The sequence below is a fragment of the Suncus etruscus genome, chromosome 20 (assembly GCF_024139225.1).
Source record: "Suncus etruscus isolate mSunEtr1 chromosome 20, mSunEtr1.pri.cur, whole genome shotgun sequence".
Taxonomy (NCBI): domain Eukaryota; kingdom Metazoa; phylum Chordata; class Mammalia; order Eulipotyphla; family Soricidae; genus Suncus; species Suncus etruscus.
This window is the reverse complement of record NC_064867.1, coordinates 40798549-40811051: the sequence shown is the minus strand read 5'-3', so window position 1 is coordinate 40811051 and position 12503 is coordinate 40798549. Positions and strand designations below refer to the sequence as shown.

Below are 12503 nucleotides of genomic sequence, written 5' to 3'. Positions count from 1 at the left end.
AATCCTAGTTCCCTGAACCCTGTCTACTCTATCATGCCGATCCCCTGCTCTTTGGTCTCTGCTTTGTAACTCTGGTTCCTTTCCCCCATCTCTACTTTCCCATCACCTGTCTCTCCCATTACCCCTGTTTCCTGAACCCCTATCTCTGCCCTGTCATCCTGGTTTCTGCACCTCTTTCAATGCTCTATTTCTGTTTCTTCCACCCCTGTCTGTTCAGTAATTCTTACGCCTTGCATCCCCATATCCCCAGAGGATTCTCAGGCATTTCTGTCTCAGATACACAGGTTCTTAAGAAATGTTCATTGGTCGGCCGGAGAGATAGCACAGCAGGAGGGCGCTTGTCTTGCATGCAGCCGACCCAGGACTCGGTTCAATTCCTGGCATCTCATGTGGCCTTCCAGCCTACCAGGGGTGATTTCTGAGTGCAGAAACCAGGAGTGACCCCTGAGCACTGCTGGGTGTGGCCCCCAAACCAACCAACAAATCAACAAATGAATCAAATTTAAAATTTTTTTTCATTGAATAAAAAAATAAAATTAACCAAGGAAATGAGCCTGTATTTTGGGATGGGAATTTCTGCTGTGAAGGCTCTTCTCAGAGGTTCAGGGACCAGCTAGCAGCTCCATGACTTCTTCATCCCTTCTATCTTCACCTCCTTCCATACTATGATCCGCCATGTTCTCTCCCAGTAGTGAATCCATCCCATCCTTTGCGTGCGTCAGTGCAGTGGCCTTTTCAGATCGCAGGCCCTCTCGCCCTCTCCGTAGGGTCCAAAGAAAACAGCTTGTTTGAACATGATAAAGATCTGCTGTGGAAATGTCCTACTAGGAAGTGATGTGTTGGGACAGTTAAAGACTCCGTGCACACAGGTGGAATGATAGACTAGTGAACTCCACATGTCAGCACCCTCCTTTGACAGTCATCTACACTGTTCATCTCCTGGTTTCCCTCTTTAAAATTTTAATTTATTTTTTGAATTAAAATTTTTAATGGAATCATCGTGAGTTACAAAGTTGTTCTTGATTGATTTTCAGTCATTCAGTGTCCAAGACCCTTCAACAGTGCATATTTCCTGCCATCAATGTCCTCAGTTTCGCTCCTGGGAAATCGTCTCTCCTCTCCCTGCCTGCTTCTGTGGCAAACTTTCTTCCTCCTTCTCTTCTGCCTCCTCTTCCTCTGTCTCTTTCTTTCCTTCCTTTCTTTCTTCCTTCCTTCCTTCCTTCCTTCCTTCCTTCCTTCCTTCCTTTCTTTCTTTCTTTCTTTCTTTCTTTCTTTCTTTCTTTCTTTCTTTCTTTCTTTCTTTCTTTCTTTCTTTCTTTCTTTCTTTCTTTCTTTCTCTTCCTTCCTTCCTTCCTTCCTTCCTTCCTTCCTTCCTTCCTTCCTTCCTTCTTCCTTCTTCCTTCCTTCCTTCCTTCCTTCCTTCCTTCCTTCCTTCCTTCCTTCCTTCCTCCTTCCTTCCTTCCTTCCTTCCTTCCTTCCTTCCTTCCTTCCTTCCTTCCTTCCTTCCTCCCCTCCCTCCCTCCCTCCCTCCCTCTTTCTTTCTTTCTTTCTTTCTTTCTTTCTTTCTTTCTTTCTTTCTTTCTTTCTTTCTTTCTTTCTTTCTTTCTTTCTTTCTTTCTTTCTTTCTTTCTTTCTTTCTTTCTTTCTTTCTTTCTTTCTTTCCTCCCTCCCTTCCTCCCTTTCTCTCTCTCTTTCTCTCTCTTTCTTTCTCTCTTTCTCTCTTTCTTTCTCTCTTTTTCTTTCTTTCTTTCTTTCTTTCTTTCTTTCTTTCTTTCTTTCTTTCTTTCTTTCTTTCTTTCTTTCTTTCTTTCTTTCTTTCTTTCTTTCTTTCTTTCTTTCTTTCTTTCTTTCTTTCTTTCTTTCTTCCTTCCTTCCTTCCTTCCTTCCTTCCTTCCTTCCTTCCTTCCTTCCTTCCTTCCTTCCTTCCTTCCTTCCTTCCTTCCTTCCTTCCTTCCTTCCTTCTTTCTTTCTTTCTTTCTTTCTTTCTTTCTTTCTTTCTTTCTTTCTTTCTTTCTTTCTTTCTTTCTTTCTTCCTCCCTTCCTTCCTTCCTTCCTTCCTCCCTCCCTCCCTCCCTCCTTCTTCCCTTCCTCCCTCCCTCCCTCCCTCCCTCCCTCCCTCCCCTCCCTCCCTCCCTCCCTCCCTCCCTCCCTCCCTCCCTCCCTTCCTTCCTTCCTTCCTTCCTTCCTTCCTTCCTTCCTTCCTTCCTTCCTTCCTTCCTTCCTTCCTTCCTTCCTTCCTTCCTTTTCATTCTTTCAGACACTGTGGTTTGCAATACTTACTAACTGCAGTCTGCCTCACCTCTCTTGCCCATGCTGCTGCTTTGAAGCTCTGCCTCAGGCTGCTGGTCCAGCTGGCCGTATTCACACTGTGGCCTTCATTCTCTGACCAATCTCCTGATATGGCGCTGTCCTTGGGTGCCCCACTGTTGGCCCTGCCCCTGCTGATATCACAGCAATTACTCATTGGGTGGGAGGGTTCTTTCCTCTGCCTTCTGTAACACCCCATTACCTGCCCATTCACCTTGAATAACAGCCCACAGCCTCCCATTCTTTACCCCACCCAGCTCTTGTTGGCTGTGTATGGGCGGAGGAACAGTCCAGTTGGCGAGCAACTTCAGTTCATTCCTCAAAGGCCTAACATAATGTCCATCACACAGGAAATACTTACAATGTTTCTTTGGGGGAAATTTGAGCCATGGCTTGTATGTGCTTGCATGCACCAGTGTATAGATGCTCTCTAAGTCCTTTTCTCCATTGGCTATGTTTGCAGTTATCTCTCTCTACATAGCTCCACTGGGCCTGGCAAAGGGCAGCCTGCAGGCCCCGAGGCGCAGAGTTTGCAGGGTTACTTTAAGATCACATCTGAATTGCTTAATTTAATTTTCACTTAGAATCTGTTGCTAAGCAACTGGGAGACGGGCCCACATCAGCCAGGATAATTCAGTTCTCACACTTACCATGTTGACATGGGCCATGACACATAGGTCAATGCCAGGCCTTCCTGCACCCCAAAAGATGGTTGGTGTGGTCTGGGTCAGTGGGAACACGGGTGTGACCCACTCTCACCCCTGGCCTGTGTCAAGTTTGAGCTTGTGGTGCGGCATATGGGTTAAGTAGGGTCCTTGCTGTCTTGGTGGGGTGCTGAACTGGCAACTGTGGACAACCGGGACAGGGTGAAAATGTGACCCATTGTCTGGGGGTTCAGCTGACTGCCCTCCAAGTCCAGTCCAGTCAACCCTCACAGTGTCATTCTGTGAAACATTTGGGGCGGGGGTCTGCACAAATTCTCTTCCTCTCAACATCTCATTGCTTTTTTTTAAACTTTATTTATTTATTGATTGGTTTTGGGGCCAGGCCCAGAGGTGTTCAGGGGTTACTCCTGGCTCTACACTCAAAAAATGCATGCCTGGCAGGCTGGGGGCCCATATGGGATGCCAGGAATTGAACCATGTCCCTCCTGGGTTGGCCACATGCAAGGCAAATGCCCTACTGCTATGCTATCTCTCCAGCCCACTATCTCATTGTTGATCACTTCAAAATTGCAAAGCCCATGTGCTCCATGCAGTTAGATGTCTTGTTGGAAAGTGTGTGATGAGGAAGGAGGTTCTGCTGTCTTTCAGGTGGTCCAGGCTGTGTGGAGTCCACTGCCCGCAGAACTTGCCCCCAAAGTAGCAATGTTAATGGCCCTCCTGGAGTTGAGGGCAGTGGCACTTGACTCTTTTCAAGGCTGTTTTCTGCTCCTACTGCCCTCGAGGACCCAGAGCTGCTCTGAATACACAGATAATTGCACTGTCATTCCTGATGACAGCCTTGTATAGACCTTATGACTGGATTTTACAAAGTAAAATCCAAGGTGACAAGGATAGAAATAGGGTCAGTACTCAATTAAGTCATTTTTTCTCCTCCTTCTGTCTTTGCACAATATTTAGTCAACACTGTTTTATCCCAACTGAAAGAGGTGATCAGAGTTACGGGGAAATGTCAATGCTCAGAACTGTGACAGCAACAGAGACGAAATTTCTAGGCACTGAGATCTGAAGTCTCTGTCTAGGCCCCTGGGCTAGATGTAGAGCTCAAATGAGAGTGAATGTCCATGCATGAGCTACATCTCCTGACAATGAGCAATCCCTCTGTCCAAGGTGGATCTTGAGGCCTGTCAGTGTCTCTAGGCTGCTTTGACCACTGGCCTTTCGGTGGGCAGAGCTGCTCTTGGATATGGGGGTCAGCGTAGTTTCCTATAGCACTTGGGCATAAAGTCACCCCATGTGCCGTATCTCCAACCTCAGGTGAACAAGTCTGAATCAGGGTCATGCATGAAATAATCCAAATCAGGCTGAGGGTGAAACACATGTAGTCTGGCAATCTTCTACCTCATAACAGGAGCCAGCTGCCTGCCAGAACTGTCATTTTTATTGAGTACAGAGACTTCCCCCAGGTGGGGAGTAAGGGCAAATAGTTCCGGCAATCCTGAGCCAGTCTCACCCAGGTTCACATGTAAAGACAATCTCTGTTTTGGGGGTAAAACCAAGTTGTAAACAAACAGATACAAAGGAACCAGGGATGAGCTGTGTTTCGGATAAAACGAAGTGTAATTTTTTTAAATTTTTATTTTGATCAAAGTGGATTTCAGATCTTTCACAGTAATATTTTGGGTACATAGTGACATTGTGTAATCTTACACTTGGGAAACAAGCAGGACAAGCAGGCTGAGGAGTGAGTTTCCATGATTCTGCAAGATGCCTGTGGCATCTTATAGATCCCATCCATGGCTCATGATGTCATTCCAGGAGGGGATTGTTGGTTGCTAGTGCCAGAAATGTGTGTCCTCTGACTTCCCAGCAACAAAGATTCAGGACTATCTAGCTGCCCTTTGTTGGGTCTGGATACTCCAACTTCTACCCTTAAGTTTCTTTGCAAAGACTTTTGAAGCAGCTGATTCTATGCGCAGAGCCTGGCTTCCCTAGATACATCTCAGGGCTGGGATGGGATCAGGGACTGGCAGGCTTGGCTACTTCTGCAGTAGCCTCCAGAGCTGTGGGCTGGCCACAACACTGACCATTTATGTCTCTTTCTCTCTCTCTCTCAGACTGCCTCTTCAAGCTCTGCCCCATGAACCGCTACTCGGCACAGAAGCAATTCTGGAAAGCTGCAAAGCCCGGAGCCAACAGTACGACAGATGCTGTGCTGCTCAATAAGCTGCATGTATGTACCTCGCCTGCAGGGGGATCTAGAGGGGCCCTGGGGTATAGGGGTGCTGGGGAAGGTCCAGCTCTGGGGTCTGTCAGGGGTGAGGGGAGTTGTGTTCCTGGGCCCTCAGAATGGTTGTCTTGTGTCTCTGATCTATCATGGATTCCCAGTGTGACTATTGGGCCACGGTTCTGGAATGCTCTGTCTAGCTTTGCCAACTATTCACACTGGGTTGTGCTTCTAATCATTGGCACCTGCAGTTCTGGCATCAGTCCCCTGTGTGGTCAAGGATGACTCCACTAAGCTGTGATAAAGAAAGAACAGGCAGTTAGAGAAATAACTATATTGAGAACTACCATAACAATGTGAATGAGTGAGGGAAGTAGAAAGCCTATCTCGAGTACAGGTGGCGTCGGGGTGGGGAGGAGGGAGATTTGGGACATTGGTGATGGGGATGTTGCACTGGAGAAGGGAGGTATTCTTTACATGACTGAAACACAACTTCAAGCATGTTTGTAAACAAGGTGTTTAAATAAAGATATTTAAAAAAAAAAAGAAAGAAAGAACAGTCAGGGGCCGGAGAAGTGGCACAGTGTAGGATGTTTGCCTTGCACGTGGCTGACCTAAGATGGATCTCAGTCTGATCCCATGTCCCATATGGTCTCCCCCCAAGCCAGGAGTAATCCCTGAGCATCACCAGGTGGAGCCCCAAAACCAATAAATAAATAAATAAATAAATAAATAAATAAATGCTATTTCTGAGTGCATAGTCAGGAGTAACCCCTGAGTGTCACCAGATGGGACCCAAAAACTAATAAATGAATGAATGAATGAATGAATGAATAAATAAAATCTACGAGTGACTTTAAAGCCTTCCCTTCCAGACACACCCATGACAGTCATCTGAGTGGTTGCACCATCCAATGGCGAGTTTCACACCTCCCTCCTGGATATGACAGGGACTGGCCTGGCCTGCTGCCATTACCCAGGGACTGTTTCATTCCCATTCCCCGCATCTGCAGCCCGAGGGTCTAACATTTGCTAACATATTACTTCCAGGCTGCAGAGCCTCACGGATCACTGACTCCAAAGGGCTCTGCCTGTTTCTTCCTTCCTCCTGGCTTTCCTTTATGTCTCCCTGCACCCTGTCCTCTTGGTGGATTCCCCAAAGGAAACAGAAGCCAAGGAGCAGAAATGTTGATACGGGTCATGCACTTGAACTAGAGCTGTATACATCCCAGTTTCCCCTCACAGAAGCCCCAGGACTATGTGGGAGTCTCCCATTTTGGGTTTCTTCTCTCTCACAGCATGCTGCAGACTTGGAGAAGAAGCAAAATGAGACAGAGAACAGGAAGCTCTTGGGGACTGTCATCCAGTATGGTAATGTAATCCAGGTAGGTCCCTGCGACTGGGATCTAGTATCATGGTGGGTTCCAGCTAAGTCTTGGGATTGTGTGATCCATTGAAGTAATGGGATCCAACTAGGTCCCAGGTGGGTTTCAGCTAAGTTCTGAGACGATGTGATCCATTGTACTTATTGGATCCAACTGGGTCCCAGGATTGTGATCTTGTATGATGGCGGTTTCCAAGTAGGTCCCAGGACTATGTGATTCAGCATAGTAAGTGGATCCAGATAGGTCCCTATGACTGTAATCTACTCTGGCAAGGTGGATCCAGATAGGTCTTGGGACAGTGATTTAGTATGGCAATATGATCCATATATGTCCCTGGGACAGTCAGCTAGTATGGAAGTGTGATCTAGGCAGGTCTCAGGGCTTTGATTTATCATAGCAACATCATCCATGTAGATCCTGGAATTGTAATCCAGTTTAACCCAAGTAGATCCTGAGATGTCTTCTGATTGGTCCCTATGGCACTTCTGGGCAGCTTTCTATTCAGAGGAAGAAACAGTCGAACTCCAGACCCAGCTGTGGACCTCTTTCTCTCCCCTGAGCCTCACCACCAGCTGATGACCCTTTCCATCACTGTAGATGGAAAACCCGGTCACTTTAATTTGTTGTTGTTTTTGTTATTTTGATCATACCCGGTGGCGCTCAGGGGTTATTCTTGGCTCTGCACTCAGAAATCACTCCTGGCAGGCTTGGGGGACCACGTGGGATGCCAGGAATCGAATCAGGGTCCCGTCCTGGGTTGACTGCCTGCCAGGCAAATGCCCTACTGCTGTGCTCTCTCTCCAGTTTGATACAGTGGCTCTTCTAGGGCATGTTCTTAGCTGCCAGGTCTTCCAGAAGATTAATTATGTTAATCTTCATAACCCATGAGCAAGAGGTGTGTTTCCATTTCTTTTTTCCTCTTTTATTTCTTGAAGTGTTTTGTAGTTTTCTTTGTTTGTTTATTTATTTATTTATTTATTTTTGGTTTTTGGGTCACACCTGACAGTGCTGAGGAGTCACTCCTGGCTCTGGGCTCAGAAATCGTTTCTGGCAGGCTCAGGGGACCATATGGGATACTGGAAATCAAATCGGGGTTCGTCCTTGGTTGGCTGCGTTCAAGGCAAATACCCTACTGCTGTGCTATCGCACCAGCCTATTTTAGTTTCTTATTACCTGGTTAGATTCCTGAGCTTTTTAGCTGGGCCTGTGTCCCTGCATGGAGTTGGGCACATATATTTGAGCAGGCCTTTCCCTGGGGCTGTTTGACTATCTCTGTCTCACTGAAGCCTTTGACAGTCTTCTTACAGAATGACAGCATCTCTGCAACTGTCCCCAAGAACTGCTGGATCCGGGGTGCTTGGTGGGCCAGCAGTAGGTGCCTGTCTCTGAACCAGGGCCAGGGTAGGGAGTACCAGTACCCCCTGAATTTAATATAGGCTGATTATTTTTGGGGGGACCACACCCGGTGATGCTCAGGGGTTACTCCTGGCTATGTGCTCAGAAATGGCTCCTGGCTTGGGGGACCATATGGGACTCTGCAGGATTGAACCATGGTCCATCCTAGGTTAGCGTGCACAACGCAAATGTGGTCCCATTTGCGCCATGGCTCTGGCCCCAATATAGGCTAATTATGATTAATTTTATCTTTGACTTCATTGTGGTGGGGCAAGACCCTTTGCAGGGTGGCCATGTGTGATATCTTTCTGTCCCTATTTCTGGGACCTGAAGGCCCAAGACCATCATATGGTCACCTACCTACATACCAATCACCTGTCAGCATTGCCCAGGCTCTGCTTTCTGACTGTCCTCTCTTTTTTTTTTTTTTTTTTTTTTTTTTGGTTTTTGGGCCACACCCGGCAGTGCTCAGGGGTTACTCCTGGCTGTCTGCTCAGAAATAGCTCCTGGCAGGCACGGGGGACCCTATGGGACACCGGGATTCGAACCAACCACCTTTGGTCCTGGATCGGCTGCTTGCAAGGCAAACGCCGCTGTGCTATCTCTCCGGGCCCCTGACTGTCCTCTCTGATGGTGCCTTCCTGTTTGCATTCTTGTGAGACCCAAGCAGGAGGCGAGTCACAGTAGCTTCTGTCCCCATGGGGTCATGACCTAAAGGTGACTAGAAACACTTTCTGAGTCCAGGACCAGTCAGGCCCAGATTCTGTCCAGCTGAGATCAATTTCAGGGCCAGCTGGACACAGAATTGGGCATTCAGCAATGGGCCTGGACACCCAAAGGGCATCCTGGTTGGAGGACGAAGTGCAGAAGGCAAGGTCAAAAGCCAGAGTGCAGTCATGGGAGACCCTGAGCCTTTCAGCAATACCAGAATAGGGCCATGTCATAGCAGGTTGCAGTGGGAGCTCTGGAGTTGCTGGGCTCTGTTACTTGCTGATGCTTCTTGATGCTTTCAGATGGCTTTTTAGATGCTACCAGAGGCTTCAGCACTGATCTAGTTGAGTTATCCTGGACAGGCCCAGAGAGCTGCAAGTCTTGGACTTACCCCTGCCCACCCCACAACAGCAAACACTCTTGGGATTTGTGGCCTTCTGGGCCATCCGTTAGCATATGGGAGTGTCGTATCAAGCTCTCTCAGTGCTCAGAGCCTCACTTTGGCCCCTACTTGGATCTATCAACCGAGAGTGGAAAGAGAGCTCGGGGACTGAATATGGAAGCACACAGAGCTTACCACATTATCCACAGGTTATAAACAGTCCCTCAGCCTCCACCACTCAGCCATGCCCAGACAATTTGTCGAAGCAACCATCTCATTCTCTGTAATGGGTGCACCAGGCAGAATAGCTCGCCCTGAGCAGTTCAGTCTTGTCTGAGCTGGGTGCTCTGAACTAGATCACAGTGCCTGGACCATAGATCTTGCCTCCTCGTCGAGACCCCAGTCCCTTCTGTCGCGATTTGCTCACCTCCTGGTACATGCAATGTGACTCCTCGCTCCCAGACCTGGCGGGACTATGGTGTCCCTTACCTGCTCTCGGTGGCTTTTCAGCTCCTGCACCTAAAGAGTAACAAGTATCTCACTGTGAACAAGCGACTGCCAGCACTACTGGAGAAGAACGCCATGCGGGTGACCCTGGACGAAGCGGGCAACGAGGGCTCCTGGTTCTACATCCAGCCGTTCTACAAGCTGCGCTCTGTTGGCGACAGCGTGAGTGGGTGCACCCTCCTGGATCAACTCCTTTCCCCCATCCAAAAGCTTCCCTCTGGGCCCTAGAGAGGGCGCCCAAGGCTCCTGTGTGCCCATGAGGACCCTTCTCAGTCCCTGAGGATTAGATGGTCTTTTGAGGGGGATTGCTGGAGAGGTTGCACAGTGGTAAGGTGTTTGCCTTGCATGCAGCCAACCCAGGAGGGACCCTGTTCTATTCCCACTATCTCATATGTTCCCTTGAGCTTTCCAGGAGCTATTTCTGAGTGCAGAGCCAGGAGTGGCCCCTGAGCTCCGCTGGTGTGGTCCAAGAATCAATCAATCAATCAATCAAGTTAAAAAATGGTCTGGAGGGAGTTGGACCAGAAAGGGCAGAGAGGAGGGTGGTTTGGGGGTGACCTCACTGCTGCACCCTACCGCCATCAGTTTGGGGGGTCCCCCAGGTGAGGGTACCCAGGCTGTGGGTCTGTGAGGTCTTTCTATCTCTCCCCTGCCTCCATTCCCTCCAGGTTGCACTTAAGCTCTTCTCCCAGGCCTGGGAACTGGGTATCACAAGTGAATGCAAACACGCATGCACACACATACACAGTTACGGGTACACACATAACACACATGTAAATATGCACAGATGCAGTCATACAACGTTCCTTGACCAGCTGTTTCATTCTACATGAGTGTGAGGTGAGAGACGGCTGCACCGTGGCTTCACTTGTGAGCTTAAGCTGTTTTCAAATAGTCTCTTTCTAACTAAAACCAATATCAGCAAGGGACCGGAGCAGTGGCACAGAGCAGTAAGGCCTCTGCCTTGTCAACGCTAGCCTAGGATAGACAGCAGTTCGATCCCCCAGAGTCCCGTATGGTCCCCTAAGCCAGGAGTGATTTCTGAGCGAATCGCCAGGAGTAACCCCTGAGCGTCACTGGGTGTGGCCTCAAAAAAACAAAAAATAAAATAAAAAAATAATATCAACAATATGCCTTGAACATGAAATCTCGTCAGAGGCTCAAACCAGAAGCTGGTTTTGGCCATTTCCCCATGTTTGTGTGAAGTTCATGGTCTGGTTGACGGCTGGTCCCAACATGCCTCACTGACTCTGAGGAAACCTTGATGGCTGTTGGCTGCAAGGAGCAGACAGTCGAGCTCTTGATTTGGGGGGTTGGATGTGGTCACTTGGAGTTAGAGGAAATGGAGCTGAATGTGTTCCCCAGAGAACTGAGCTGGCAGTGGAATCTTTTACATTTCGGGAACCATCATTCCATCATCCCCTCATTCCATCCCAGAAGAAGCCGACAGGGGCGCTTCACTTGGGTTGGCGTCTGCCTCTGCACCCCATAGAGTTGGGTCTCTGGAACAAGGGTCAGCAGAATTTTTGCAGGGACCACTGTGTCCCCACCCACAGGTGTTATGTGAAAATAGAAGTAGAGCAGGAAGCACCAGCCATGCTGTGTACAGAACAGGCATTTGGGGGCGGGTGCTGAACCCCAATCCACACTTGTCCTGTGCGAGGCAGACTTGGGCTACAAGGTGACGCAGTAACGGTTAACAAAGAGGCTATCATGGATTATTCAGAAGTGCAGACTTGACCAGTTTGGAGGCTACGACTTCCTGGAACCAAGTCAACCATGTTTCTGAAGCATGGTGACCTGTTCCAGCCCCAGGCTTGGCCAGGTAGATCGGGTGTAACCGGAGCCTAGTGCGCCTAGCCGGGTGGAACAGGCTTGTATTTAGCCCCCTGAGCAGTGTCTGGGCCTTCGTTCCAGTGATTTCCCTAGAACTCTTTCCCCGGATTGCCTGGGTTTCCCACACCCCCCCCCCCCCATCTTGGTTCTCTGACTCAATTTTTCCTTTTTCTTCTTCAGGTGGTCATAGGTGACAAGGTAGTTCTCAACCCTGTCAACGCTGGCCAGCCCCTGCACGCCAGCAGCCACCAGCTGGTGGACAACCCGGGCTGCAATGAGGTAGGCCCAGAAGTGACTTGAGGGGTAGGTGTGGGCCTTCTGACAGACAGGGGAAATTGAGTCCTGGTGTCAGATTAGACATGATGAGCCTATTCAAGACCAACAGGAGCCTTGTGCTTTCTGGGTCTTGTGAGTTGAGCCTGGCCATTGTGGGGGTGACTCTCCTGTCAACTGTACCCGAGAAGGTCCCTGACATACAGGGAGGCCTCATCCAAGTCTGTCACTAGGGAGAGGGTTAGCATGGACCCACATGTTTGCAGGAGAGATGGAGTCAATTGGGGACCCAAGGTTGTGAATGATGGTGGAAGCAGGTGCCCCGGGATCAGGGCAGGAGAATCCACAGCTGGTGACAGATGTCACCTTCATGGCTGTGGTCCCACAATTGTGCAGAGCCCATCACGACAGTATGGCTCTGGACCCCATTTTTTATTTTTATAGGAAACAGCCTTATTTATTTATGAGTTCCATGAATTTCTTGATAGCTCCAGGAGAAGGAATGAAGAAGCAATTTGAGAAGGGCAGAGAGGACGGGGTGCAGGAGAAATTGAGAGGGGTTGAATTCCAAACCTGTCGGATTAGGCGAGGTTTGGACTAATCCCTGTCTTGGCTCTCGGAGCTGGTGGACTTGGGGTTCCCCCGCACCTCAGAATTGCCTGCTCCTCTTCTTCTCAGGTTAATTCTGTCAACTGCAACACCAGCTGGAAGATTGTTCTGTTCATGAAGTGGAGCGACAACAAAGATGACATCCTGAAGGGGGTGCGTGGGCCCAGCGGGCCACCCGGGTGGGGGATGGAGTGGCCACCTGCTCCCCC

General features: G+C 49.0%; 1 protein-coding gene across 3 annotated transcripts in view; it reads left to right on the top strand.

The window, feature by feature from the left end:
• ITPR1 (inositol 1,4,5-trisphosphate receptor type 1) overlaps positions 1–12503 on the top strand; it is a 215091-nt gene that overhangs the window by 63946 nt on the left and 138642 nt on the right. For all 3 annotated transcript variants that reach the window (XM_049766351.1, XM_049766350.1, XM_049766349.1), the window contains exons 3-7: positions 5087–5202; positions 6495–6581; positions 9580–9738; positions 11593–11691; positions 12364–12447. In XM_049766351.1, coding sequence (XP_049622308.1) covers positions 5087–5202; positions 6495–6581; positions 9580–9738; positions 11593–11691; positions 12364–12447 — 545 coding nt within the window. The remainder of the gene's footprint in view (positions 1–5086; positions 5203–6494; positions 6582–9579; positions 9739–11592; positions 11692–12363; positions 12448–12503) is intronic.